We start from the raw sequence: 27430 nt of genomic DNA on the forward strand, positions 1-27430 counted from the left end.
TTGTCTAATACAGAGTAGTGACAGATAACACTAAAATCTCCACACCACAAAATGAGCTCATGCAACCACTACTTTGCTGGCAGGTAAACCAGGCAAACGTGTGAGATCCTGGTGTATGTCCACAGTTTGCTGCAATTCCTGGTTGTTTCAAGGTATCTACACCTCTTAAATCCCTTCAGGAATCGTGACTCCACCTCTTCCCTGGGCAGCCTGTTCCAATGCCTGACAACCCTTTTGGTGAAGGTGTTCTTTGTAATATATAATGTAAACTGCCCCTGGCACAACTTGAGACCCTTTCCTCTTGTCCCATTGCCTGTTACTTGGGAGCAAAAAAATGCCCTAGAGCCTTTGGTGGTGCTGGGACACCCTACTGAGGCAAAGATTGTGTCCCTGGTGGAGATACATGTCCTCTGTTTGGACAGGTACAGAGCAACCTCTTACAGCTCAGGGTATCCTCATACCTTGTTCAGTTGTATCTGACATTTGTCTGTAATTAGCACTCAGGTTTCAGATGATGAATGAACAGTGTTTTGTCCAAAGGGCCAGCAATGAGGACAGAGATACTACCGGACTCTTTTTTTCAGCGCCAAATCTAAAGCTTGGCAAGGGTAAAATTATTCATTGTTCATTAGCTAAGCTTCCCTTTAGGTTGGAGGACAGGCAGTGGCTTCTCTTCCCATTTTACACATGTGCAGACAGGATGCACTGGAAAAGGGAGAGGCAGAATTATATCCCAATCCCATGAATTCCAGGCTTCAACTTCCAGACAGCTTTGCCAGGCATGGATAACAGGATAAGACCACCCTTTTAGAAGAACTGCTGGGAGAAACAGATTTATCAGTTTTCTTTCTTTCTTAAGATAATGTTCCAAACATGTTAAATCAGCTTTCCTTCTTTTGAGTGGGGGCTATTACAAAAAATGAGGTCGAAACTGAAGCGTGTCCCCTTCCCCTATTTCTCACTTACTATGCATTGGAATGGCATAGGAAAAAAAACCCCAGAGTTAGTGTCTCCAGCCTGGAAAGACTAGGAGCCCTTGAAGCCCTGGCCGTGCCAGAAGAGATTTGGGCACCATGTCTTTCCTGAGTCCATCCAGGCACACAAACAGTTCTGCAGGAGCTCAGCAGTGTCTGGTTTCTGGGGTTTGAAATATTCTTCCCCTGCTGCCAAGGAAGAGAAGAAAACAGCTCTTTGAAGAGGCTCTGAAACCCAAGTAGAGCGAGAGGGGGAGCATTTACTTTAAAGCACAATAATGTTTAGGTTACAGACCCTAATTCCTGAGCCCTGTCCCAGCAGGGTGTCTCAAGGAAAAGGGCTTTCAGAGCAGGGCTGGTTGCAAGTGTGACATATGCAAAAGGCTCCCAGGGAAATGCTCTCACATTTTTCTGTACAAAGTTATTTTAAAAGCAAGAGCGAGATGTCCTGGGTGGGAAATACATCCTAACAGATGTGTAAGATCACTAAAGCTGATTCTAATATAATCTAAGCTTCAGTTTGGTGTATTAATGCTTTGTTTCTCTTTAAGCACAGATGGATATTTTAATTAGCATTACTTTGTTGAAGCAGCTTCTAGAAAGGCTAGTCCTGAGGACAGATGTTTGTGTATAGACAAAGTATTTATGCTGGGGCAACTGATCAGAAAGGTGCAGCTTTTCTATGAAATTTCAATTAGAAAATTAAACCTTGTAAGCACAGGCAACTGGGAACCGCTGTTCAGTCCACATGGCCAATTAGAATGAGTCACAAAAGCCCCTCCTCCACAAACCTATGCTTTGGGTTGGGTATCCTGGTCACCCTTGAGCTCTTCTGGGATTAACTCTGTGTCCCTGCTGTGAGAGGAAGGCTGGCAGTGAAATGGGGTGCTGAAGGTGCTGGGGAGCCAGGGAAGAACAGCAGATACTGGCAAAGAGGATGGGTGCCCAGGGTCTTGGGTTTTTGGGACCTGTGATGTTATAATCAGCTATGTAATAGTTGGCTTTCGCTATAATGTATTTGCTTTTGCAAGATATTATAAATTGTAATTGCTTGTAGATGATTATTATTCATTGTAACTGGTTTTAGATATATAGAATATATTGATATTTAGAATATAATTTGTAATCACTTTTGTGGGTAGTGTAACTAAAGGTATGCATGAAGCAAGGCGATCACAAGATGTAAATGGGCTTGCAAAAGATGTATTGCAAGATGGGACTGCTTTGGCAAAGTGCTATTGGGGGCTGTACATTTTGCAAGAGCAGTCATTTCATAAGGTATGGCTGGTCTTGTGAAGTATATAACCAAGATAGCACAAGTGGAGAAAAAAATACCATAAAAGTAAAATACCAAGTCTAAAGTGGCATCAGAGGATCATCAGAAGACTATCCTGGACTGTCCCCCTGACGGATCCTTGGACACTGCAACTGTGGACTTATGCAATGCTGTGGCAACCTGAGGTAGAGTTGGGGTAAACCAGCTTTGAAAATATGCTAAGTAATTCAGGGAAATGATGCTACTGCAACAGTAAAAGTAAATGATGCTACTGCAACTGCTCGCTAAAGAAGGGGGTGTGGGGTGTGCCTCTGGCTGCTGCCATGCACCCAGCACTGTTTTTTGCTTTATTGATTTGTCCTTTATTATCTTGTACTAAACTCTTAAAATTTTAAAGGAGTGGGGTTTGTTTCTCACATGTGATTTTAGGAATGAACACAGCTGATGCACGGTCCTGTGATGTGATGGGACTGAGACTACAGAGATGAAGGGACTTAGTTGAATGTTCACACTGGAAAGAAATAGTAAAACAGCTCTTAAATACAGGGCAAATTGGCTTTTCACACCCACTGGTCTCTTCTGGAAGTAGAACTCAAAATAAAATGTGCTGAAGGCACCTGTATTAGATCCAGACTCAGATGACTCACTTTGCCAAGCATGGATAGCAGTGTCCAGACCCATTTAAGTCTGAGGTGGCTGCTTATTAAATTAGATCCTCAGCTAGGGACTGCTGCTAGTTTCCTCAGAGATTTCATTGTCCCTGTCTGAAGAGGTAATACCCGCTCCAACCAGAGCAGTGGGAGACCCCCTGAGCTTTCTCCAAGCCCTTGAAAAAGCCCCTAGTGCTGGTGATGGAGGAGCACAATGCTGATTTTGGCTACTCTTAGTGTGGCTTTCTCCTCTGCAGTGTCCATGGGAGCTAGGAAGTGCCACAGCACTACCACATCTTCTCCTGTACACTGGGACAGGAGGCAGTAACTCAGGTAGAAGGGAAGGAAGAAGTCTAAGCTCTGGTTGTGTCATTTCAATGTCTGAAGGAAAAGGCAGCTATCGCCCATTCTCAAGAGATTTTCCATTTTATTTTAATTTTCTTTTCTTTTGCAACAATCTGTTGGGGTTTGAGGAGACATGGCAGAAGGGAGAGGGAGAAACTCCTCAATAATGGATGATTTTGAAGTCTGGGGAAGCTCAGTGAGAGAGAGGAAGTAGGAAGTTGGGGGAAATCAATGAGCAAGAGTTAGAATATTTTGCCTGGCAGTCACTCATCACTCAAGCCAGGTGATTATTAATTATCTCCATGCATTCACACAAGTTGTTAGTTTTCTGGGTAGGTGGGTCCTGTGCTCAGTCATCTTGGCATTTTTAAAGATGAATGAAGAATTACCCAGGATGAAGGGTCAGGAGTGGAAAAGATAACACCAAGAAACTGATCGCTGCCCATCTGTTATAAAATTTCATTAGTTTTGACAGTCTGTACATAAGCAATGAATGATTGCTAACTACACTTCCTTTGCATCTGCTTTCACTCATATTGCTTACCCTGGAAAAAGAGCTGGCCAGACAAGCCTTGAGGATGTAAGGAGGTGCTGGATGATTCAACTGAATCAGGATGATTAGGGATGAACAGGGATAGCAAGGCTATTATTTATTAGGCAATTTATTAGGCTTACTTTGCCAAGGGCATTTTTCACTGGGCACCACTAGAAACAACAGATATTGGTCTGTGGAGGTATCCCAGAGGATGGTTCTCCTCACAGTCCTGCAGGAGAATGAAGGAGCTGAGACTGTTTGTCATCTCAAAGCCAGATCTTTTGCTGCAGTAACACTTCCCTCCGATTGAAAACTTTGGGAAAACAAAGTCAGAGAGAAGGCAAACAGGACCCCAGCCATATCCAGGTTTCATGATAGTGTGTTTCTATGTTCTTGGTCCATGCAACAGCAGCTGGCCTGAAGCCCTGGCCTTTATCATCTATGCTTCAGGTGAAAAGTAACAATAGATACCTGAGACTTCACTGAAATATCCATCAGCCCCTCCTGTCAGAACTTCTCTTTATTTTGGGGCATGGAGACATATGAGACAAGTGAGGATTCTCCCAGCAGCTGTATGTAAGACCTGCTGCTATCCCGTGCATCTTTGAAGTCGTTAATAATTAAATAAATATTACAATGTCTATAATAATGACATGAAATTAGATTTTTTGATCATATTAATTGCTCAGGCTGTTGCAATACAGGATCACAAATCAATGTTTCTCCTGTGACTGGCTCAGCCTCCCCATGCACGTTTAAGCAGATGTGACCTTGTTGAGCATAAATATGGGGGCTTGAGGAGAGCTTGCACGACAAATGAATGTGCTCTGGCAGATTCATGAGAAGTTATTCTTCAGTGTAGGAAAGTCTATCCACTTTCACTTAACTGCTCCTCCAAAAGTGACTTTTCCCATGTACAAAACATGAGCAATCTGCAGAACTAGAGAAAATGTCAAGAGGTCTTTAAGGAAAAATGTTTCCAGGGGCCTGGAGCAGAGAGGCAGCAAAGTGGAAGCAGAGATGTGATTCATGGAGAACAAGGTGTCCTCATTCATTTATGGCAGTTTGCTCTCCCCATAAATGATATCCTGCTCGGACAATATGGGTTCTTTCTTTTAATTTGTCTCTGCATCTGAAGAGATCTTGCAACTGAGACTCTTTCATTTCATGTCACATTCCATCATGCCAAGAATACCTGCAGGTTGAAAGGGGTGTTTGTAAACACTTGTTTACTGAAACTACAGGTAAACCAGCCCCTGAGGAATCCCCTCCCACAGCTCTGTGTTTCAATTCTTCCTATTCTTAGGCAATAACGTTAGGCTTTCACTATGTCTTGATGGAACTAGCAACAAGAAACCCAAGCACTGTGGGTATGTATGAGAGAGAGCAAGACCTGCTTGGGACCAGGAAGAAAATGCTTTGCCTCTTTAACCTCCTGAAAAAAAAAAAGCTGAAGTAAATCAGTAAATACAAATGATAGATAGGCCTAAGAATGAGAGGCTTGTTGGCATATTTAAAAACTCTAATTAGCATCACTGCTGCTGGCATGTGGGTATTCCAGGGACCCATCTGGTTCTAAAGGTCTGGAGAAACCCTCATAGACTTATGAAGGTCCAAACATTCAACAGAGCATGTTCTTCTGCCATGTTTCCCCTGGGGCCCCTATCTCTGTAAGCCTCATGCAGCAGCATCTCACAACTTCAGAGCCCATCTTTCGGAGTCAAATCCAGACTGGTATATCCTCCTAAAGGTCAGCACTCATATGGTCTCATAACCATTAAGGGGCCATTGGGATTATCCAGGACTTCTCTGGACTCATCATGTCAGAACCACAGTATGGAAAAGCATACCACCTGGACCTCAGAAATTCCAGTGATGGGAAAATCCATCTTAACTTTTGAAAATTCTTCCAATAATTAATTACAGTCATGGCTAGAGATATTTAAAAAAAAAAATCTTGATTATGGTCTATTTTTTTTTTTCGTTTCAGCTTTCAGGTCATCTGAGGAAAGTATTGGTAAATGTCTCAGGATAACTCTGGTTGAGAAGCTTTTTTACCACTACCAGGTCTGAGAGGTTGAAACAAGTCCTATTGGTCAGGTAACCCCTCCTTGAGAGGCCTAATTAAGATGATGGATGGTGTTATAAAAGGTTAAATCTCTGCAGGAGAAGACAGCCATCCTGGAGAGGGAAGCAGGGATTCCCTAGCTTGAGGGACTCTGGCACACAGCTTTGAATGGAGGGTGGCTGAGGTGTAGTTATGAAAGAAGGGGTCAGAACTGGATATCTCTCTGAGGGGATGCAGTGAGGGCTTGTGCTAACACACTGTGTTGTCAGCAGAGAGAGAGTAATAGAAGAAATTGGGCTGGGATTCAGCAAATGGGGTTGCCTGTGTTCCTAATTCATGGTGAGTCCTGCCTGCAGCTGCTGGGTAAAGGTGTTTCTACCTCAGCACCTGAAAGCAGGGTATCTATGGCCAAGAGCAGCAGAAGGACCCCCATCTGCTCCCCATCCCAGCTAGAGCACTCGCAGGGACACCAAGTGCTTCAGAGAGGGATGCAAGGACACAGAGAGATTCCAGGTTGTTGATCACACAGAGGTAGAAAACTCCCAACGTTTGTAGACTGGGAACAAGACTGAAAAGAGCTACACTGATCTCATAAGGAAGGTGGGAGCAGCAGTTTTCCACTGCGTATGGTTTCTGCGGACTCTTGGTTCATGCTAACAAGTACCTGAACACAAGCTGGGCTGGCCCCAATCTCACTCTGCCAAGGCAGAGTAACAAAGGCAAGAGCAGAAAGGGAACTTCTTGCACTTCTTCTTGAGTGCAAAATAGGCTTGGGTCCTATGATAATAGACATGGATTCTGTCTGCAATTGTTGTATCCAGGTGTCTGGACCAGAAGGGAAGTTCTTTCCAAACACTTCTGTAATTTATTAACATATACTTTACCACTGCAAGAAGCAACATCCCTTCTAAATCCTAGTTTTCCCTACTCTTTACTGTACTATCTCAGGAAGGCTGATGTTAATTCACCCCACCTTTGATCTGAATCCTGAACAGTTCATTTCCTTCATCTTGTGGAAGACTTCCCCATGCACTAACTCTACCATGTTACCTTATCCAGTGTAAGAAACAGCTGATTCTGATTATCAAAAAAAGTAGCCCAGCACAAGTCAAAACAAGGTAGCACATTAGACAAGGCGGATTCATTAATTACCCAGTTTTTTCTTTAAACTGAAAATATCCCTAATTAACACTTTTCCACTCATGATAAATATCTTTCCCCCAACAGGCTGCAAGTTCATCAAGTAGGGGTAGAGACAGAGTCTTTCCTTATGATCACTGTGACTTCCATGAGCAAATGTTTAATTATCAAAACAGTAAGTTGTCAAATGTTGAAAAACTGAAAGGAAAGACAGAAAATATATTTACGTTTGACCTTGGTCAATACATTTGACCTTGCTTCTGGGAGAGAAACTCCTGGTAGCCATTACAAGTCAGCTGTGGAAGTAGCAACACACTGATTTTAATGGATGTGTCTTAAACAAATTCTTTCCAAGAGCCAACATTCTTCTGTCCTTCAACCCACACCTAAAGAAACAGGGAATGGAGGTTGTCTGCCACAGCAAAAGTCCTTTGCTTCCTTGGTTGTCTGAGAAAAGAGCAGAAGGATAAGTGGAAAGCAATTTATCAGACCTGCAGGGAAACAAAGTTCATCAGGATTTCCTTGCAGTTGCAAAGACAGCAGCAATATATTCAAATGTGGTTAAATGACACACTCATTTTTCTCACTTAGGTCGTGGTTCTGGAAAACATCTTGGAAAAGAATTTCAGTATGTGCTGATGTTTAAACCTGGATGTGAATCCCATGCAGACTACTGAAACTCAAGCATGTGCTTCACACATAAGTATGGATCCACTCAAGTGCTGTCCTCATTAGAGGTGGTGTTTAAGTGGCTCCTTGAGCTAGAGCCTCCAGTTTCAAAAAGGCTCTGCTATTCTTTGTGTGCAATGCAGAGAGAGCTAACTAAATACTTGCTTGTTTTCTATAGCACTGACCAGAACCACCTCAAGTGCCAGGGCAGCAGACACAAGCAGGAAAATTTACTCCGATCATCCCTGGAGTCATTTAACTAAAACACACATTTCAGTGGAGCCAAGTGTTCAGTGGAGCCAAGTGCTTTTCAACTCCCATAGTGTCAAAATAATTAGCAGATCACAGTACCACTGATTCACTGGTGCTCCAAGAAAAGCATCTGGCCAACATATGGAAATTTAACACAAGCACTGAATAACCTCCTCCTTGCACCGTCAGCTGCCTGCAGGACAGAACCATTAGGATGATTCTTATATCATAGGTTTTGCAATTCAAGTTATCCTTCTGAAAAGACATCACTGCAGAATTCCAATTACATATTTATATCATAAGCCCGCTTTCCATGCATTACCCCTGTTAGAATTCAGAGAATATAAAATAGCCTGAGATGGAAGGAACCCAAGAGGATAATCAAATCAAATTTATTTAGCAAGTTGGGGATTTTGACTTAGATTAGATGTTTGGAAGAAATTCTCCCCTGTGAGGGAGCCCTGGCACAGGCTGCCCAGAGAAGCTGTGGCTGCCCCATTCCTGGAAGTGCTCAAGGCCAGGTTGGATGGGACTTGGACCAACCTGGAATAGTGGAAGGTGTCCCTGCCTATGCCAGGGGTTGGAACGAGATGATTTTCTAGGTCTCTTCCAACCCAAAACATTCTGTGATGTTTCTAAATTCAAGAGCTTCTGTTAATTTGCTATTGGTTACATCCCTATCCCACCTTGACAATTCCAGAAAGTATAATTTGGTACTAAAGCAATTAATACTCTTGCTGACTGGTGGATGAGATCATGGCTGTCAAATTGGAAAAAAGCTGTAACACAATAATGAGCCTGATCATTTAAAAGGCAAAGGCAAGGAAGCAATCTCTGTATGGATAGTAGGTAGCTTTGAGACAGTTATGCATCTGATATTATCATACAGAAACAGAAAAAAAAATGGGGATGTGGAGGATGCTTAGTGTTCTTGAGGGTCTTTCATTAGGGAGGACTACAAACCCTGATGGCAACATGGTCAGTGTGTTTCCAGTTAATGCACTTGTCCCCTTCAGTGGAACTACCATGTGTTCATCAAAGAGATCCAAGGACCCCAGTGCTGCTACACAGGGGAGTTACCCCAGAGTTCCCTGTGTTTCCAGCAAAAGGTGTCAGACAGGGTAAATGGCAGCACCAAATATGTTCCGTGTCTGGTTCTGTGAATACTATTCCCTCACAACGAAAAGCAAAATGTATCTCATCTATTTTGGTGTAGTGTCTATTTCTTCTGATGCTCAAATTATTATTCTAGCATGGGTGGAGCAAACTCTCTGCAGACCTTGCATCAACTGCTGGGTGACTTACTATGCTGTTCCCATCTCCAAAGAGGATGAAAGGCTGCAAGTGACCTCCAACATCTCCCATCAAGCCACTTATGAAAAAGGCCAACCAGAGAGCAGATCTTGTCAGACACGTCCTAAAAAGCTGAGCTGCAAATGCTTGCCCATCAGGAGTAGGACACAGATGGATTTTCAGATGCCTATAAAAGTCCCATTCAGTCAGAAATGGATTTCATTAACCAAATGCATTTTTTACATAGCTTCAGACCTGGCTGAAAATGTTCCTTCTGATTTTATTTATTGGCATTTATTAACACAGCTATTAGCTATGTTAATGCAACCTCAGTGGTATTTTCATTGACTCCTAACAGACAGTTTTTGCATATACCACATAGCAAATGTGACCAGAAGGAATTTGACACAACCAATCCCCTTCCTTTGGAATCAATGTGGGATCCAAAACAAACTTCTGGTGATCTCAACATCACTGCCCAAGGAACCAGGCATTCTACAAATAAATACTGAATTTCAAACTTGTGGCTAATTGAGAATAAATCTGCTTCACTGGAAGTGGAAGACAAAGCAGAGTTCAAGGCTGCTACTAAATTGGTGGCCAAATGCCAATACCATTCACTTTAGGGCAGTATAAAATCGTTCATCTGACAGGCTGACCCTCCAGGCTGGGAAAATAAAGCCATGTAACTACCCTCTAAGTTTGACAACAGTGTTTCTATGCCCTGTTGAAAGGCAGACATCTCTTTCCATGGGCTATTCACTCACGCAGAGCCCATGCAGGACCTCAGCAATACTTCTGCAGCCCCATGGTGGCACATTTTTGTTGGTCCCTGCAAGACAGGCACAGGGATGGTTGGGCACAAATGTCTCCTGAGCCTTTTGGGATCTGCAGTTGAACAAGGACCCTGTCTTCCATCCCCCTCCCATGCCAGGCCCTTGCACCTTTGAAGATGCCCTGTCACGTGCCCAGAGAATCCATCCTTTACAGCTCCCTGGGCCTGCTGTATTGATTTCATCATTACACCTCTGAAATACACTCCAGATTTTGACACTCTCACTGTTCTTTACAATTCCCTTCTGCTTCTATTTCTACATTTACAGTTGAAGGTTTTGCTGTTAATTTTTTAATTAACCTGGCACCAGGTCAGATTTATCCCTAACAGAAGGTGTTTGTTCCTGATCTGGCCTTACGGCTCCTCTGTGCCCTGCCTGAATTCAGGTCTTACTTTGCTGTTTTTCAGATGTGCAACTGTTACTGTGTTGGATCAGACTGGAATCTGTCTAGCCCTAGCATCCTGTCTGTCACTGAAGGCTTTGGAGTTGCAAGAAACCCCCAAATCAACATTTATAGGCCATCAACTCTCATCCCCCCAGTCTTGCCAGCAATAAGAACACATTCAGTGGCTCTGTCCCACTGCACTGCTATTTTTGCTCTGCAGTTCACACTGGCTCCAGTTCAATTTTAAATTCTAATCCTTTCAAAGAGAAGTACAGATGCAGTACTTCTCTTTGAAAAGATTTACTATTAATCTCTCTGGTGTCTGTGACAAAGGACAGTTTCTCAGCATTACCTCAAATGTTAAAATATTAATGAGGGAAGAATCTGGTGTCTGGCAAAGGTTGTCTGCTAGCACTGGAGATGGACTTAATGATCTCATTGCCTTTGCTACTGAAAAATGAACATCTTACACAGGAGAGATTAGACAGACCTGACACCTTTAATAAAATAGGGCCTCTATTTCTACAGATGTATTTAAAGTCATTTTAATCCTTTCATGTTTTATGAAATAGCAAAGCTTTGAGTGAATCTATTTAGAATGGCCTCTAAGCAGTGTAGTAGGGTTTTTTTGACCCATCTCCCATTTGTAATGTGCTTACTCTTTATATCATGTTTATATATATATATATATATATATATATATATATATATATATATATATATATATAATTCTTTTCTACCTAGATGACTTTTTGAAATGAATGGCCATAAAAAGCACATGGTTGATAGTGCAACACACCAAGAGTTTGGAAACAGGCTGCCTGTGGGCATCTTCAATCTCCACTTATGAGCGGAAACAAGCAGCCTGGTTTTCCTGTACTCTTGGCATCAGCGATCCCACTGAGCCCCGTCTCTGCTAAGTGTCACCTTGTACCAGGACACAGCCACTGTGAGCACAGACATCTTTGAAGAGACACTGGCCACCTCCAGACAGTGCTTGGTGACCACTCTCAGCCTGAGTCAGTACCCAGAATGGTCCACGGGAGAGCCTGGAGGCCTTGCCTGAGTATCTGTACTGGTTTCCCTAGTTAGGGATGAGAACAAACCTGCTGTTGTTGAAAACTCTGAACATTCCATCTATTTCAAAGGGGGAAGGCAAGGCAAGGTAAGCTCTAGGTTCCTTCTGGCATCTCCCTGCCAATCCTACAGTCAAAACACACTTTTGGTGGCACTGGGCTTCCACTGCTTCTGCTACAGTGTAATATGCCAGTAAGGTGGATCCTGCCCCTTGGGGAACACTGCCAAACTGCTCTTGAACAGAATATAAACATTTCAGCCACTCACATAGAAAGTTGTGGCTCTGAAATGTCTCAACAAGCAAAGATAGGTCTGGAGCAGAGAACCCGTCAACCACCTCCCTATCCACAGGTCTCAATCATCTCCATGCTGTGGGAAGAGAACAGAGAGAGCACTGGTGAGAAGTATGCTCATGTAAGCTCTCTGAGCTCACTGCAGAGAGGTCATGGCTTTTTAATTCAAGGGCTTTCCTTGTCCCTGCTGGGGTCCTGGTACAGTTTTCAACTGAAGAAGTGGAAGAGCCCACGCTTAGGGACAGGGAATGGAGGGGAAGGCATTTACCTAGCATGCATTAAGGATAAGAGAGGTAAGAGTGAGGTCCTCACCCAGGAGATGGTTTGACCTCTCCCTCGAGGAGGCAGGGGCTGTGTTGTCCCCACAGTGCAGAGTCGTCCTGCATGGACACCCAGGGCTCAGCTCCATGGGCTGGCCTCAGTGAAAAAAACACTGACTGTGTAACCCCACTGTGTATCACCAGGGGCTGCCTGTCCTCAGCCCTGAATCAAACACTCCTCAACCCTCTGCCCATGCAATACTGGGCCAGGTGGATGTCTGTGAATAACTGATCTTTTAGTTAATGGCTAATTCTCAAAAAATCTAAAAGCTCTGTGGCTTCAGCTGTGTTCCTAGAATTTAAATATTTTTTTCATAGAAAAGGAATATAATGTGCCCGAAAACCTACGTGAAGGATGGGGACTCTCCCATTTCCCTGCAGCAGGTTAGGAACATGGGAGATTAAGTTCAGTTCCCACAACTGCCTGGTTACAATTTGAACTCTTTTCTCCCACAAAATAACTCCAAGAAGCAGACCATTTATATGCGTTCAGGCAAGCTCCATCCATCCCATCAGTGGCACCAGTTTCACTTAGCGCAAACTATTTACCTGGTCACAGGGACAAGGACTGACCTCATGGGTATCATGTTTTAGACTTTCCTGGGAGGAAGTTACACAGCACATGTTCCCCCTGACACACAGGACACATGAGCTAGGGCTGCTCACATCCCTTGTGAGCAGTCCCAAAATTCAAGATGCTGGTAAACCAATTCTCAGTTTCCCACCCTCCTTTGAAGTTTGATTTCCATTTCACTTGCTTTTGTTACAGTGCCTAAAGTGAGCTTTCTATTTCCTAGAAGAAGGTGAATGAAGCATTGCACAGTCACACAGTTTTGGTGGACTGGCTGAGAAGAGCAAGCTATAAACTTGGGCTTTGATTACCTCCAGCCAAGAGCTTGGGTTTTGAGAGCTGTGAGCTGGAGCTGTGCCTGTGTGTAGTCATACAGGCATGTGGAGCACTGGGTTTCAGTCCTAGACAGAAATGAGCCCCCTTGCACATGATTTGGTCAAACCTTCTGTCTTTTCCCCCAGAAGAAACACAGAATCACAGAATAGTTTGGGTTGGAAAGGAAAATAAAGATCATCCCATTCCAAACCCTCTGTCATGGACAAGGACACCTTCCACTAATTCTGGTTGCTCCAAGCCCTGTCAAACCTGGCTTGGGACACTTTTAGGGATTGGACAGTCACAGTCTCTCTGGGCAACCTGTGTAAGGGCCTCACCACCCTCCCAGTGAAGAATTTCTTCCTAATACTCATTTAAATTTCTCCTCTTTTAGTTTAAAACTCTTCCCCCTTGCCCTATCACTAAAACAGAAGTGACATCTGATCTGCAAACACAGATGACTTTTTTAAAAGAGCAGCTCCTGCCAGCAACAGCACTCTTGTTTCTATAGTTTGTTGCAACATCATAGGATAAAAAAAATATATATTTGCAGGTGACCTTATAGAGAGCTGCTTCATGTAGGCACAGCTTTGGTCTTTCATGTCTTTTAGGCACAGTCCATGTGTTATAAACACCAGGGCAACAGGTTAGCAGCTTTCCTCATAAAATGAGCTCAAAGCCTTTCCCTGTTGCTATGCTTTTATTTTCCATTAATTTCCACCATCCATTCAGAGCCTGGTGGAAATTAATGGAAAGGTGACCTGCACATGGAAACTTTCAATTAAACTACTAATACAGTGTTGAATCATTTCTTTTGGAGGTTATAAGCAGCCTGTGGAAGAAGCAATGAGTTCTGGGAGAGGAAGACAGTGTTTGTCTCCAGCCCTGGAATTTGTCCATTCATCAGTCATCCCAGGACTTGTAGATGATCTGACTGCATATTAACAACATTGGCCATTCCTCACTAGAAATCAGTTGTAAGAAGTTCTTTAAAAGAACATTAATTCATCTTTCTCTTCCCTGCCCCCCCACCCCTTTGCTGCAGATTTTTATCACCCCTAGTGAGAATTTTAGGGGAAATTGTTTTGGAATGGCTGTTTTCCAGGGGAAGAAAGTCAGGCTCCCAAACTCACAGCCTAATTTGCAAGTTGAACAACAAAAGGACACACAAGGAGCTCAGGAAATCCAAATATCCCCCGGTTCTTGATGTACATTACCATGAACTCTGGAGTTCCCTGTTTTTATCACTCCAGCTTAGCCTCGACAATGCAATAAACCATTGACAAATAGCTCCAGTCAGAGTTTCTGAATTTTCTTTGTGACACTGATTCTACTGCAGACAGTATATCAGGTTACCACTTGGGATTGGTGCTGTTTTACTTTATCTTCCTTATGCACATATAAATGGATGCATCAACCCTAAGGAACTGAAGGGTATATTTGCAGGGAAATCTTTCACATACCTTCTCATCCCTGTGCAAATGACTGTGTGGGCCTCACACTGGTGGCTTTTCCTCACTGCAGCTCCACTGACCTCAGCAAAAGTGTCTTCTAACTTACATTATGGAGATCAGACCCAGCCTAAGTTCACTGGCATTTTATGCCCCTATTAGTTGCTCATGCTCATCCAAGGGGACATGAATCCCCCTTGTACATGAGGACCTCAGAGAACCAGATACTCCCCACAACAGGGGTTTGCATGTTCCTGGAGGTGCCAGCAAGCACCTGAGCACTTCCTGAGACTTCTGAATTCGTATCTCTTTTCTATTGGGCTGCAATGGAAGCTTTCCTAACACTTTGTATGGAAGTGGGAGCCATCTTCATCCCAGCCCACTCTACAGTGGGGAAGCAGGGAGTGGTCCCTCTCTGCCATACACCAGAAGAGTTCTCCAGCCAGGAGGCAGGACCCTTTATCTATCTCCCATAGAAGCACTACCATAAAAAAATTCTCACTCACAAAGGCATGGAAGAAATCAAATGTCACACACAGTCACTGTTTCCCAGTGTTGGCTCCTGGCCACGGGCATTCACGTGGGGATGTGCTGTGTGAGACTATGAGTGATGAAGAGGTACTCACCTATTACTGGGAGGTACTGAACAATTACTTACCATTCTTTGTTCCTGTTCATATTCAAAAACCTCATAGCATTATTTTGTTAAATGAGTAGTTGCTGCTCCTCAAAGAAAATACTTAATTTTCTATAGCAAGTGCGTGCTTCTAACACATCCAGCCCATCTGGTCACACACTCATATGTTTGAACCCATTTTAACTCAGCTAAGAAACAACATTCTGTTCCTTCTCGAGCAAGTACTAATATTCTCTGGCTCTGGCTTGCAACTTACCTTTGCACAGTAAAGAGAAATTCAGCAACTATCAGTTTGCTACTGGGATTTCCAAGCAGGTGTAAATTTAAGGGTAGAAAAAAGGGCAAAAAGTAGAGATGCAAATAGGAACTGCGAAGTAATATATGCTCGGTGATGAGAACTTGAAGTAAAACCGGATATTAACTGTAAGAAATGTGAAGTCCTAATTTCTCCCTAGCTCCCCAAATAGAAGGAAATAAATGCTTTGAAATAGGATATTCTCAGTGAATTAGAGTGAGTGTTTTCATTTTATCTTCCTAATAATGATTTAAGATGACTTTTGCATGAATTTAAGCACTATAAAGAAATGAAAGCCTGGGAGGAAGATGGTTCTGAGGAATATTTCCATGAGAAAATATTGAGAATGACTTTCAAAAGCATTTAAGTGACTTATAGCCTACATCTTCTGAACTTAAACTCTTTGGAGAAAACACTTTAAAGATGCCTGGGGGTGCAATTATGCCTTACAGCTGGAGCAGTCCTAACCATTCCCTTCTCTTTTTGTTCAGACGCTGGTCCAAGGCCCTTTCTCTTTGCCCTGCTTTAGCTTTTCAACTTTTACAACGGTGCCTGTGCAGGACCAGTTCAATCAGTATAACCAGCAGAATTAGCAATTTCTCCCTTTCAGTTTAGCAAGTTGAATCAGCTTAGCAAAGGATCCAGCCACCCCCAGAACATGTATGAGGGCATGGTGCAACAGGACAGCTGCAACAGCTCTTCAATATGACCCCCTGAAATGCATATTTTACCCAAGGAGTATAGAAACCAAACCTTCCATTTCAAAAATGACTTTAGAGACTAAACACTTTTTTTTTTTTTTTTTTACCAAGAATTTGGCTCGTTAAAGCTCAGGTTCTTTTGGGAACGAGACTCCATAGAATTACAGCAGTGATTCATTTTTTATTAGCCCTCTCTTGGCTGTTTTACAAGGATTTTGCAATGTCCCAATGCACTCCTGGTCACCCTCTTGCTGTGCTAGACTCCACATCCTGGCCACAACTTTTCCTTGGGGATGAGCATGAGGATGCACAAAGAGAGAACAGCCCCCATGCCTGGCAGAGAGGAGGCTCCAGGCACTTCCTCATGGGAAAAGTGACTGAGATCTCCCATCTGGCCCTAGCTCCCACTGAAAGCTGTCCCCTGTTGCTGTACCCCAAAAATGACACCCTGGTTCTTCACTCAGGCTCACTGGCTGGTTCACTGGGTGAGAAACTGCTCTGGCACTTGTTCTGCAGGAGCAATCTCACCCACATCTCCCTCCAAGAACTGTTTTTCTTTGCCATAACAACTTTTTATAATAAAAAGTCCTTAATTCAGTTTTGAAACTTTTTGTTTCATTGCAGTGTGCTGACCACATAAACTGTATAATGGTCATTTACATTTTCATCTCAGTATTGATGACACATCTCATGCTTTGGACTTGCACAACTGATCTTGTTTGTACATCTAAATTTTCTTCCTTATTATCTGGAGTCTTGTGTCCAGTTCTGCGCTCCTCAGAAGAAAAAAGACAAACTGCTGGAGAGGGTCCAGTGGAGGCCACAAAGACGATGAAGAGTCTGGAGCATCTCCATATGAGGAGAGACTATGGGAGCTGAGCCTGTTTAGTTTGGGGAGGACTGAGGGGAAAATCTCATTAATGCATATAAATAGCTCCAAGGATGCCAAGAGGATGTTGCCAGACTCTTCTCAGTGGTGCCCAGTGACAGGACAAGGAGCAGTAGCCATGAACCAGAACATATTTAATTCCACCTCAACATGAAGAACTTCTTTCCATGGAGGGTGGCAGAGCCCTGGAACAGCTGCCCAGGGAGAGCGTGGAGTGTCCCTGTCTGGAGACATTCCAGTGCCACCTGGATGTGTTTCTGTGTCACCTGCTCCGGGTGGCCCTGCCTGGGCAGGGGGCATTGGGCCGGGCGATCTCCAGAGGTCCCTTCCAACACAAACGATTCTGTGATTCTGTTATTTTAGGTCGTTTATTTTGTACCTGTAGAGAAAAGCCTTTTGACTCATTCCACGCCGCTTTTATATATTGGCCTGGGGAATTTCAAACTTCGGTATAAAAAAAACTCCCACGCCCTCGGGACACAGCCACCCGCCCTCGGCGACCAGCCCAGGCAAACCTCCAGGACGGCCAGGACACGACCGGCCCCCGGGTCGGGACAGCCCCGGAGCGGCCGCTCCGCCTCCACGGCAGCGCCGACCCGGAAAGCGTTTGGAGGTCGCGCCGGGAAGATGGCGGCGCCCCGGCGGTGAGAGGAGAGCGGCGCAGCAGCCGCGGCCATGAGTGCCGCCCGCAGCTGCCGCCCGCCCCGGGCGTTCGCAGGTACCGCGGAGCCGTAGGGCGAGAGGGCCGGTGTGCGGGCAGGGCCGGGGCGGCCCGGGGCTGCTCTGTGGAGCGGTCCCCGGAGCCTGCAAGGCTATGCGTGTGGGTGTTCCCGTGAGCGGGTGTCCCCGTGAGCGGGGTGTCTCCGTTTGCGGGTGTCCCCGTGTGCGGGGCGTCTCCGTGTGCTACACTGCGCTGTGTGTCCTCCACACGTGTTTGACTTTAGGGCTCTCCTATGGCAGCTGCTTCCTCTCAGTGCTTCTTTGCCAAGATAATCTTGTCGATAGTGTATATAGATGTGGGACAATATTATATTGTATGATGCTCCATCACCAAGGCTGCCTGAGCTCAAGCAGGGATTAGACAACCCTTTCCAGGTCAGGGTGGGATTGTTGGGGTGTCCTGTGAAAGGCCAGGAATTGAATTCGATGATCCTTGTGGGTCTTTTCCAGCTCAGGATATTCTGTGAAAATACGTCTTACTGGTGCTCAGAAATTTGGAAGAAACACCCAAAACCATTGGGGCTTCCCTACAGTTTAGTTTTGGGCCCCTTGGGATAAGAAAGAAAATGAGGGGTTGGAATGTGTCCAGGGAAGAGAATGGAGCTCAGGAAGGGTCTGGAGCACCAGAGGCAGCTGAGGAGACTGGGGGACCTCAGCTTGAAGAAAAGGAGCCTCAGGGGAACTTCCCATTCTCCACAATTCCCTAACAGGAGGGTGCAGCTAGGTGGAGATTGAGCTCTGCTCCCAGGAAGCAAGGGACAGGATAAGAGGAAGCAGCCAAAAGTTGGGCTAGGGGAAGTTTGTGTTGGATATTAGGCAAAATTTCTTCTCTGAATGGGTGGTTAGGCACTGGCACAAGCTGCCCAGGGCAGTGATAGAGTTACCATCCCTGTAAGGGTTAAAAAGCCATGTAGATGTAATACTTAGGGACATGGTTCTGTAGTGGACCTGGCTGTGCTGGGTTAATACTGAGATTTGATCTTAAAGGTATTTTCCATCTTTAACGATTCCATGATTTTGCAGTGTCATGTCTTTCACCTGGAGAAACAAACATTTTCCGTTACCTGACCCTGGTTCCCAGTTGTGGGGGTGTCCTGTGTCACAGCTGAAAATAGGCACTGTAGTCTCAATTAGAAGCAAACTCAGTGGCAGAGAAGAAACTGGAATCTGCTGTTATTTTTTTTTTTGTTTTCCGTTAAACAGGGTTATTTGTGTGGCGTCTGAGGAACACTGGTGCGCGGCAGATATCATGCCGGTTTGTGCACCTTTACCATGTGGCCAGCAACAGGTTGATTACTTTTCAGTACTTCAACTTTCCTCAAACGAATGGTAAGTCAAGGAGTGTATCTATCCCCTAATTCTCATTCATCCCATGTGATAAGTCAAAATGGAGGTAGTTGATAAGAGTAATTTTTCTCATCAGCCAAACTCAGCTTTAAGCATCTCCATTTTTCACTAAATCAGAGTCAAAGCACTTGGTATCCTAAAACGTCTCCGGCTGGAGGAAACCTTTTGTAGCAAGGACAGTGCCTTGTGTTGCAAAGTCTCCTCTGCTTGACAGGAGGCTTCTGTACACTTGAAATAGGGCACTCACCTCCTGTTGAGAAACTTGACATAAAATTATTTTTAAATCATTATTTATAAAAAAGTAATTTTTTATAGTAAAGTCGCATCTTGGCTAGCAGTCATACAAGTAGTAGATAGAACTCACTTGTGGAAGTGGTGTGTTTTCAGTTAATTGGTTTATTTGAGTCAAAATTCCTGAGCTCATTAAGTTAATGGGTTACATTTACAGTATGCTGTTAGTTTTAGGTATTAAATAAGCTGTAATTATCATTAAGGCCCTTGAAATTACATCTTCTTCTTTGACCAGTTGTATCATATGCTGGTGGATGGTAGCAATCTTTTGAAATTGTGCTGCTGGTTTGAAGTGTATTCACATTGCTCATTCAGAGTTGCAGACCACTCTTCCTCATTGTAATTATTACTGTGTACTTGAAATCAGGATTGGTTGAAAATTCTTTATTTCTATGCTTCTGGTGCTTGAAATAGAAATATTTGGGGGAAGAAAATATGAGAAGAGAATATAAATGCTCTTTTTCTTATTCTGTGTTTATTCTGTGAGCTCTAAAGAGAGCAAACAACTCTATTCTAATTTATTGTTCAATATATGTTCCTTTGAAATTTGTTGTCTAATTAATTAACAAAAAGTTTGGCATAAATAATAATAGACTAATATGGGAGATGATTTTATATCATAGGTAGTAGATTGTCTTTTTTTGGAATATTTTTAATTTTTTCATTTAATAAATATGCATAAGTTTAGTACTTATGTTTGGAAACTGAAGTTGTGTGGGCATTTGTATATTTCTCTGTTTAAAGGTGAATTTTGTTTGGTCAAAGGTTGGGCTCAATGACCTTGGAGGTCATTCCAACCTTTATTATTCTGTGAAATTGATCAGTTGTAAGTTACGTTGTATTACCTGGTGGTTTTGAATATGAACAAAGAGTTTGCTGTTGTAGCTATTGGGGGGGAAGTAAGCATTCAAATGCAATTTTCTGAGCTTACATAAACATTGATTCAGCTGTGAGTTGTAAAGCTGCTTTTGTAATAACTAAGCCAACTTCAGAAGTCTTTCTGTGTGTGAAATAAGTCTGAAATTCAGACTAACTCAGTTGTGTCATAGAAGTAATTCTCCTAACAAGAATAAAATAGTAATAATATTCTTGGTGTTAATAAAGTGAAATGGACAGAAATATCTTTATCTATTTGTTTTAACATTTCTCATTGTATTTAGTATGTAACACAGTGCAACAAAGACCTCAGTCAACGAGCCAAACCCAAGTCCGATTCAATTGTGTCTCCTTTTCATGAGCTTCAGCAATTGGATCAGGAAAAAAAGATTGTACACAAAATCAGCTCAGTTTCACCTGTTTATCAGTCGTGGTCTGAGATGTCAAGCAGAAATGAGTTGAGAGAAATTAAATCAGCTGCAGAAACTGAAGACTCGGTCATACCAGGGGGAGCTGAATCCAAGGAAGACAGACAATGGAAAGAAATGAAGCTACGGCTGGATGATTTGCCAGGAATTTTGGCACGCTTGTCCAAAATCAAGCTTACAGGTATTACTGGTCATTTTTTCTCATTTCTCTGCATTCTGCTTGAAGCAGAATTCTTTGGGATGTTACTGGTATGGTTTAGTTTTGCATGTGATAATTCCCACTTTATTGATGCTAAGTTGGGTCAATTTCAATCAAGTATGTGCTAGGAAAATTGTTTTATGGAAGCATTTAGTAGTTTTCCCATTAATTTTGTTTAAAAACAATGAGAGTCAGCTAGTTTCTGGGAAATAAGCAAGTGTTGGTAGACAGACTACAGTGAAACTGGGTAAGGAAGTGAATTTACAAATAATGTGTTCAGTATTTGAAGTTGTCTTGCTTAAGTTTTCCAGTGTTTTGTCTTATTTATATACCTTTCACTGTAGTACTGCTGGTTGTGAAATTAGCACTAGAAGTCCCAATATAAGATAATCCAAGTGGTTTCCTATATTAGAGAGGAAAATGTTTGAATCTGACGAATTGAGTTTTGTAAAAGAAGATCTGATTTACTTTTCAGTCATTGATAGTGTTGTCTTTTCAAACCGGCAATTTGTTAAGCAATTGCCTTGCAGCCTTAACTGCATTTTGTCTTGTTCAAATAATAATACTTAATGACTTTATGTAACTCCTTTGCCAATAGGGACAATTATAAATTACCCCTTTGCCAATAGGTAGTGCTATGTATACATTTATTTCTAAGGAGGCTCTAATTATCTGACCAAAGCCTTACATCTTGTCTATGATATAAAGTCCAAGAACAGAAATGTAATTTCCTAAGTCCTTGCCTGGGTGCTCTCCAGTCGGTCAAGTGAATTCCTCATAACAAGACTGCTCCTTGCCCTAAAAATTTGTTATAATGAATGTCCTGAATTCAGTTTACTTTTAAAAACTTTTTTGTCTTGCAATATATGAGTTTTCATTGTTTGTTTTTCTATGGAAAAATCTTGCTGACCACATAGAGTGTGTAATGGTAATTTGCATTTTCATCTGTGTTCCTCTGATACATCTTGTGTTTTGTGTTTGGCACAACTGATCTTGTTTGCATATCCTAATTTTTTTCCTCATCGTTTTTAGAAAGCCTTAGGTCATTTATTTTGTGCTGATTAAGGGACCAGAGAGAGAGAAAATTGACTATTGTTGAAAGCACTTGAGGGTTTTTTTTATGTTTGCTGATGGGTAAGCTCAGTGCTTGTACCACATCTCAGTGTTACTGGTGCTTCTTGAAATGGGAGTTTCGACAACTTCAGCAAGATGGGAGAGTGTCATTTGCAAGAGAAAACAATTTCATGAGATACATTTCTATGTGGCCTCAGAGTTGCTGCAAAACTCTTCAACAGTTCCTGGTAGCCTCTTTTAACTATGCAAGCACCACTCTGGATTTAAAATAGGGTATAGAAGGCAAAGGTTAAGGAATTTCATTCCCTTCAGGACTATTGTTTTCTAAGACAGTGCCTTTTGAAGTGTAAGCTTGACTGCTAATTTCTGAACAGCTGTACAATTTTTAATCAAGCTTGCAAGCCTGTTGGGAAAGGGACTGTGATTTTAGTTTAACTTCGTCTTCTCATGTGCTTGGAGGAGTTCTTGATCCTGGGTAAATGTAGTAAACTTCATCTATTGAGAATGTATAGAGAGATACAGGAAAAAACTTACCCTCTTTTCTCGTTGTGATCTTTAAGTGTTTGGTGTGCAGATTTTTTGTAAGTGGAAAGTGTAAAAGAGTAAGTTGGATGAAGACGATTTTGTAGAAAGAGAGTTCTATTGTTGTTCTTTATTGGTCATGGGATAGGATAGGACATAAGCAGGAATAAGACTGCGTGTAATATGTAGAGCAAGGAAAATTTCTAACAACTTGTATAATCATTTAGACAAATTATATATTCTGTAAAGACTGTAGTGTTGTAGTTCTTTGATTTTTTTTTTAAGAAGAATAAATTCTCTGAGGTCAGTTTTTAAGTTGCAAATGTCATACAACTCAGTTCCTTTCACCCGTGAAGTTGTGATAGATCTCATATCCTGTGTGGTTTTTTTGGCAGACACTCTATTTATACTTTTTAGAGTATGAAATAACAAAAAAACAAACTCTGCATGATGCCAAAATGGGACTGCCTTATGCTCTGTTCTTTTCCTGCTGCTGCTGGAAAGAGATTTTTTGTTTGTAGTATGAACTGTACTTCACCTTGGAAAGGAAATGAGTTTTGCTATTTCCATGCTTCATGTAAACTGCAGCTTTTGTGACTCTGCCATTAGAAACTCTGCCTTAAAAACAGGAATAGATTTTTGTTTATATTCTTTTGCCATAGAAAACAATTAGGGAACTTTTCATTAAATGTCACATAATCTACCTTTTTGGGTTCAATTTCCATCCATTCCCATCTCTGTGGTGTTTTATGTTGGCTGCTCTCTGAACAGCTGTATCCTACCACCCAGGCACTTGGAAAGCTAATGCATCTGTCTGATAGATTTTCAGAATTATAAATGCATTGTTTTTAACATGATCCTAAAGCTGCTGTGTAACTGAAAATAGGAGAGAGACAAGGGAAGGTGTGGGAATAAGAGGAAATTCCAGCGATTTATAATGCATGCACACACTAGGAATTTCAGGTCGTCTCGTCTTCTTAAATTTAACTTCAAGTTTAGATTTAAGTACTGTTTCCTCCAGGGATTACAGATGAAAACTCAGATGAACTGTATGTAAAACCACAGGAAAATCAAAGTTCAGTTTTTAGTTTGGGCAAACCGAGGAAAGCATGATATGAAAAATTATGAGTATTCCCTTAGATAACGCTCTAGGGTTTGTGAACATTTCCTTGTTGTTGCTCCTGTAGCGTGTTGGTCTTTCTGTGAGGACAAGCAGCTAAATTGGAACAGGCTGTTCCATCCCTGGAAGTGTTCGAGGCCAGGTTTGATGGGGCTTGGAGCAACCTGGGATAGATTCCACACCCCCCCCGCCCCCCCAGTAGGGGGTTGGAAATAGATGATCTTCAAGGTCCCTTGCAACCCAAACCATTCAGTGATTCCATGATTCTGTAATGTATAGCACCTGGTGTCTTTGAGAAAAGACTGAACATGGTGCCTGGTGCGAATGGCAGGGTGGTGATCAGTCAAAGGCTGGACTTGATGATCTTGGAGGTCTTTTCCAACCTACTTGAATCTGACTACATAGCACCTGTCTGACATGTGGATCAACATGTGCAGACAAATATGCTGATTTCTGAGCATTTTCAGTTTTGAAGAATAGACTGGAAATTTTTGTCATATATCTTGTTATAAGAAAATAATTTTGTTGTGCGTATGAGCAAAGAGCTGGAATTTTTTGGATGTATTGCTTCTGTATGGATTTCTGTCTGTGGAATAGTGATCCTCTAGCACAAATGTGCTGAACCTGAAACCAGAAGCCTGAGATATTTGGTACTGATTAAAGGTGTGATTGTGAACATCCTACTTCATCTCTTGTCTGTTGTGTATTGGTGACACGATGATGAAGATCCGGTTTTGCAGACTGACTCTTGACGCTTACCAAACTGCAACAATGACTAAATAAGGGGTCTGTGTTGTGTTTGTAGGCTGAAAGTCTGGTAATAGATGCTATAGTAAAAAAATGCATTTACTTTAGTGGAGGTCTTCTATGTTCCCAGTTGATTCTGGAATAATAGCATTTATTCTTTAAATGAAGCCTTCAGTATAGCCAGAAACTTTGAAAAATATTTACTGGTTGTTACTGTTCTGATTATTGCTAGTTTGCCTTTATTAACAGTTCTAAATACATTTAATATACTTGTCACAGTAGTCCTTTTGTGATTATTAAACCAGTAACTATTATCCCATCAAAGAAACTAAAGCATTCTGGCAATTGGTTTTCTGTGCTACAAGAAAAGTAAATGAAATTAAAATAAACCATTATTACAGTTCATTTTTAGCAAAGTATTTTAAAATTGTTTGATGGTAAGAGGTTATCTGCTCTGTTTGTAATATTGCACTTGAATTTTGCATGATTTGGTGCAGACTTGTTTCAAATGATTGTCCCAGGTTTAAATTTGCTTCAGGAGCGTGGCCTTTATTAATGTGCAGGTTGTAATCTGTATCAAAACTTTGATGTGCCCAAACAAACCTGGGTTTACAAAGGACATGTTGGTAGGGTGGGGATCTCTAAATACTGCTGCTACAGTTGGCTTTCCAGAAACCGAAGTGTGAAAACTCAGGAAGGAATATTTCTTCAGCTTTTGGGAAGCAACTTTCTTTTAAGGGCTATAGAAACTTTTGCAGTAGAGCAGTGAAATTGTTTGTTGAAAAAAAAGTAAAACTGCATTTGCTTTTCTCCTTCTTTATGTACTGATATATCACCAGTACAGGAGTAGAAGGGAATTCCAGAGCAGGATTGATTTGCTTTGGCTTTCTGTGCTTTTATTTTGCCTTGGCTACTTTTTAATAGTAGGTAAACAAAATATGGCATAATGATTCACATGCTATAAATACAAAGGATTTATATAGGCAGAGCACATTGTGATGAAGTGGAAAAGGAATGTAAAGAACACACTAAACTTTTGGACTGTGTTTTTATGCCAGAAACATTATAATTCACTCTTTGTCACCAGTCCATTAGCATTTTCTTTTTCATCTACATTGATGTGGGAGACAAATGTCCGCTGTTAATTTTTGTTAAAGCTAAAAATGTTTAAAAGACTGAAAATAAGGCTTAGGCTGAGATCATAAGTTTAAATCTTGGCTTCTTTTTGAAGAGCGTGTATAATGCCATCTCCCATCAACAAGTCTTGAAAGGATCGATTCCATCTATTATGCAATAAGGTGAAATTAATTTGGCCCCTAATGCACTAAACTAACAGGGATTAAAAAACACAGAGTCAGTGACCTCATTCCCTTGATGTGATCTCAATTAAATACACTTTTCCTCCATGAGGGAAGTTGAAGAGTAAATTATTGCTTCCACAGTTAAAGAAAATAAACTTTCCAATCCAAAGGGAGCATTTTCCTATTTACTGCTAATGTGTTGTATTGGAATATCTTGGCGATGAGGAAAGCAGGGGATGCCTGGTGTGCAAACCCTGCCCAAACAAGAAAAAGTACCTGCTTTAATGAGATATGGGAGAGGATGTACTGCAGCCTTTTTAAATGAGATCCTGATAAGTCATGCTCAAATGACTGGCTAAAATTAATCTGGAGAAATCAATGGGGACTTTAATTAGTGTTGTAACTGTACAGTGTTGGAATTTCTTTGGGGTCAGGGTAGTGGTAATGTTACGCTGACTGTTTGCCAATCCATTCTACCTTTCTTCTCCAGTAAATGAGTTGGTGTTTTCCCCTAATAAATTGGTGTAAAGTGCTCTCTAAGATAAGTTTTAATTAAATTCTTGTCTAGAAGCGAGCGTGTGATTTATTATGCAAAAAAAAAAAAAAAAAGAATGTAATCACTCTTGGAAATGCAAATGCCGCTGTTCACTGTCATTTTCAGTGCATTTTTTGAACTTTCTCAGTTGTACCAATGCATTTTGTGGTTTTTTGTGCATTCCTAAGGAGGATTCAAGAGTTTGGAAATTAACATAGTGTTGTAATTATATAATAAATAAGATATAGTCTTTCTGAATGATCAGTACCTTCATGTTCATTTGTCTGGTGAGGTAGCAGAGTCTGTGATTCTTTCAGAGCTGCTCAGAAGGGTGAAGTTCTGTCATAGATCCACTGTATTGTAGAAGTAGCCTGTGAATCCGTAACAAGGCTATATAATTAATACTTATTATAATATGCATATTATTATAATAATATTCAGCCATCAGTGGATTTTAATACTTGGAGAAAAGTTTTGATGAACAGCCAGTTTTCTCCACTGTGTTTTGAGGATTAAATCCTAAGGTTCTTAGGCAGGCACAGTTCTTGAAATGAGCACTTTGCATGTGCATCCTTACTGGCAGGTCTCTGCCATGACATTTGTTATTTCATCCCAAGTAGTGCTGCTTAATAGATAATCCAGGTATTTTCAGTCAGCAAGATTATTTATTTGTCATTTAACTTCAGACAAAAAGGAGACTTCATAGGAATCAGGAAGATAAGAAAATTTTTTTGCTTTGATTTAAAATAGCTGAAGTCTGAAGCATGCAACTACATCAGAACATACTTTAAATACCTTTTGTTTAATAACTAATAATTTCAGATTGTAAGGTTCAAGGTTACGAGCGAGATGTTCCATAAGTGTGCTGACTTTCATAGTATTTGTCATATCATACTATTTCTTGCCAAAAGTGAGGCTTTTGAGACCTATTATTTGGCTAATTACAATATTGGGATTAAAGCTTGGGTAATTTTTATTTTAAGGATGTGATTTGCAGTACTGTACTAAAGTTACAATGTTGCATGAAAAAACTGAAATGGATTTTTTATGAATCAACTCTAATTTTGAGGCCATTAAGTCTTGTTGGGTCTCTGTGATGATATAATTGTTCTTTCAGCCCAAAGTGGGCATGTCAAATAGAAGCAGTGGGAACAGAGATTGTGCAGTGAAACTACTGCAGCTACATGCCCCAAATCTCTTTTTGACTCTGCACTGCTTAAATTCCTGCTATAATTTGATACAAAGCATGTACCTCAGTGTGGGATTTTTTTTTTTACTCTTTTTTCTTCTGTATTAGA

At 41.7% G+C, this 27430-nt stretch overlaps 1 protein-coding gene across 1 annotated transcript in view; it reads left to right on the forward strand.

Moving 5' to 3' along the window:
• The first annotated feature begins 17647 nt into the window (after positions 1–17647).
• Positions 17648–27430, forward strand: part of LOC115911152 (protoheme IX farnesyltransferase, mitochondrial) — a 96434-nt gene continuing 86651 nt past the window's right edge. The window contains 4 exon segments of the mRNA XM_030961893.1: positions 17648–17690; positions 18896–19005; positions 19007–19021; positions 20491–20815. Coding sequence (XP_030817753.1) covers positions 17648–17690; positions 18896–19005; positions 19007–19021; positions 20491–20815 — 493 coding nt within the window.

The sequence above is a fragment of the Camarhynchus parvulus genome, chromosome 18 (genome assembly GCF_901933205.1).
Source record: "Camarhynchus parvulus chromosome 18, STF_HiC, whole genome shotgun sequence".
In the NCBI taxonomy this organism is placed as follows: Eukaryota; Metazoa; Chordata; class Aves; order Passeriformes; family Thraupidae; genus Camarhynchus; species Camarhynchus parvulus.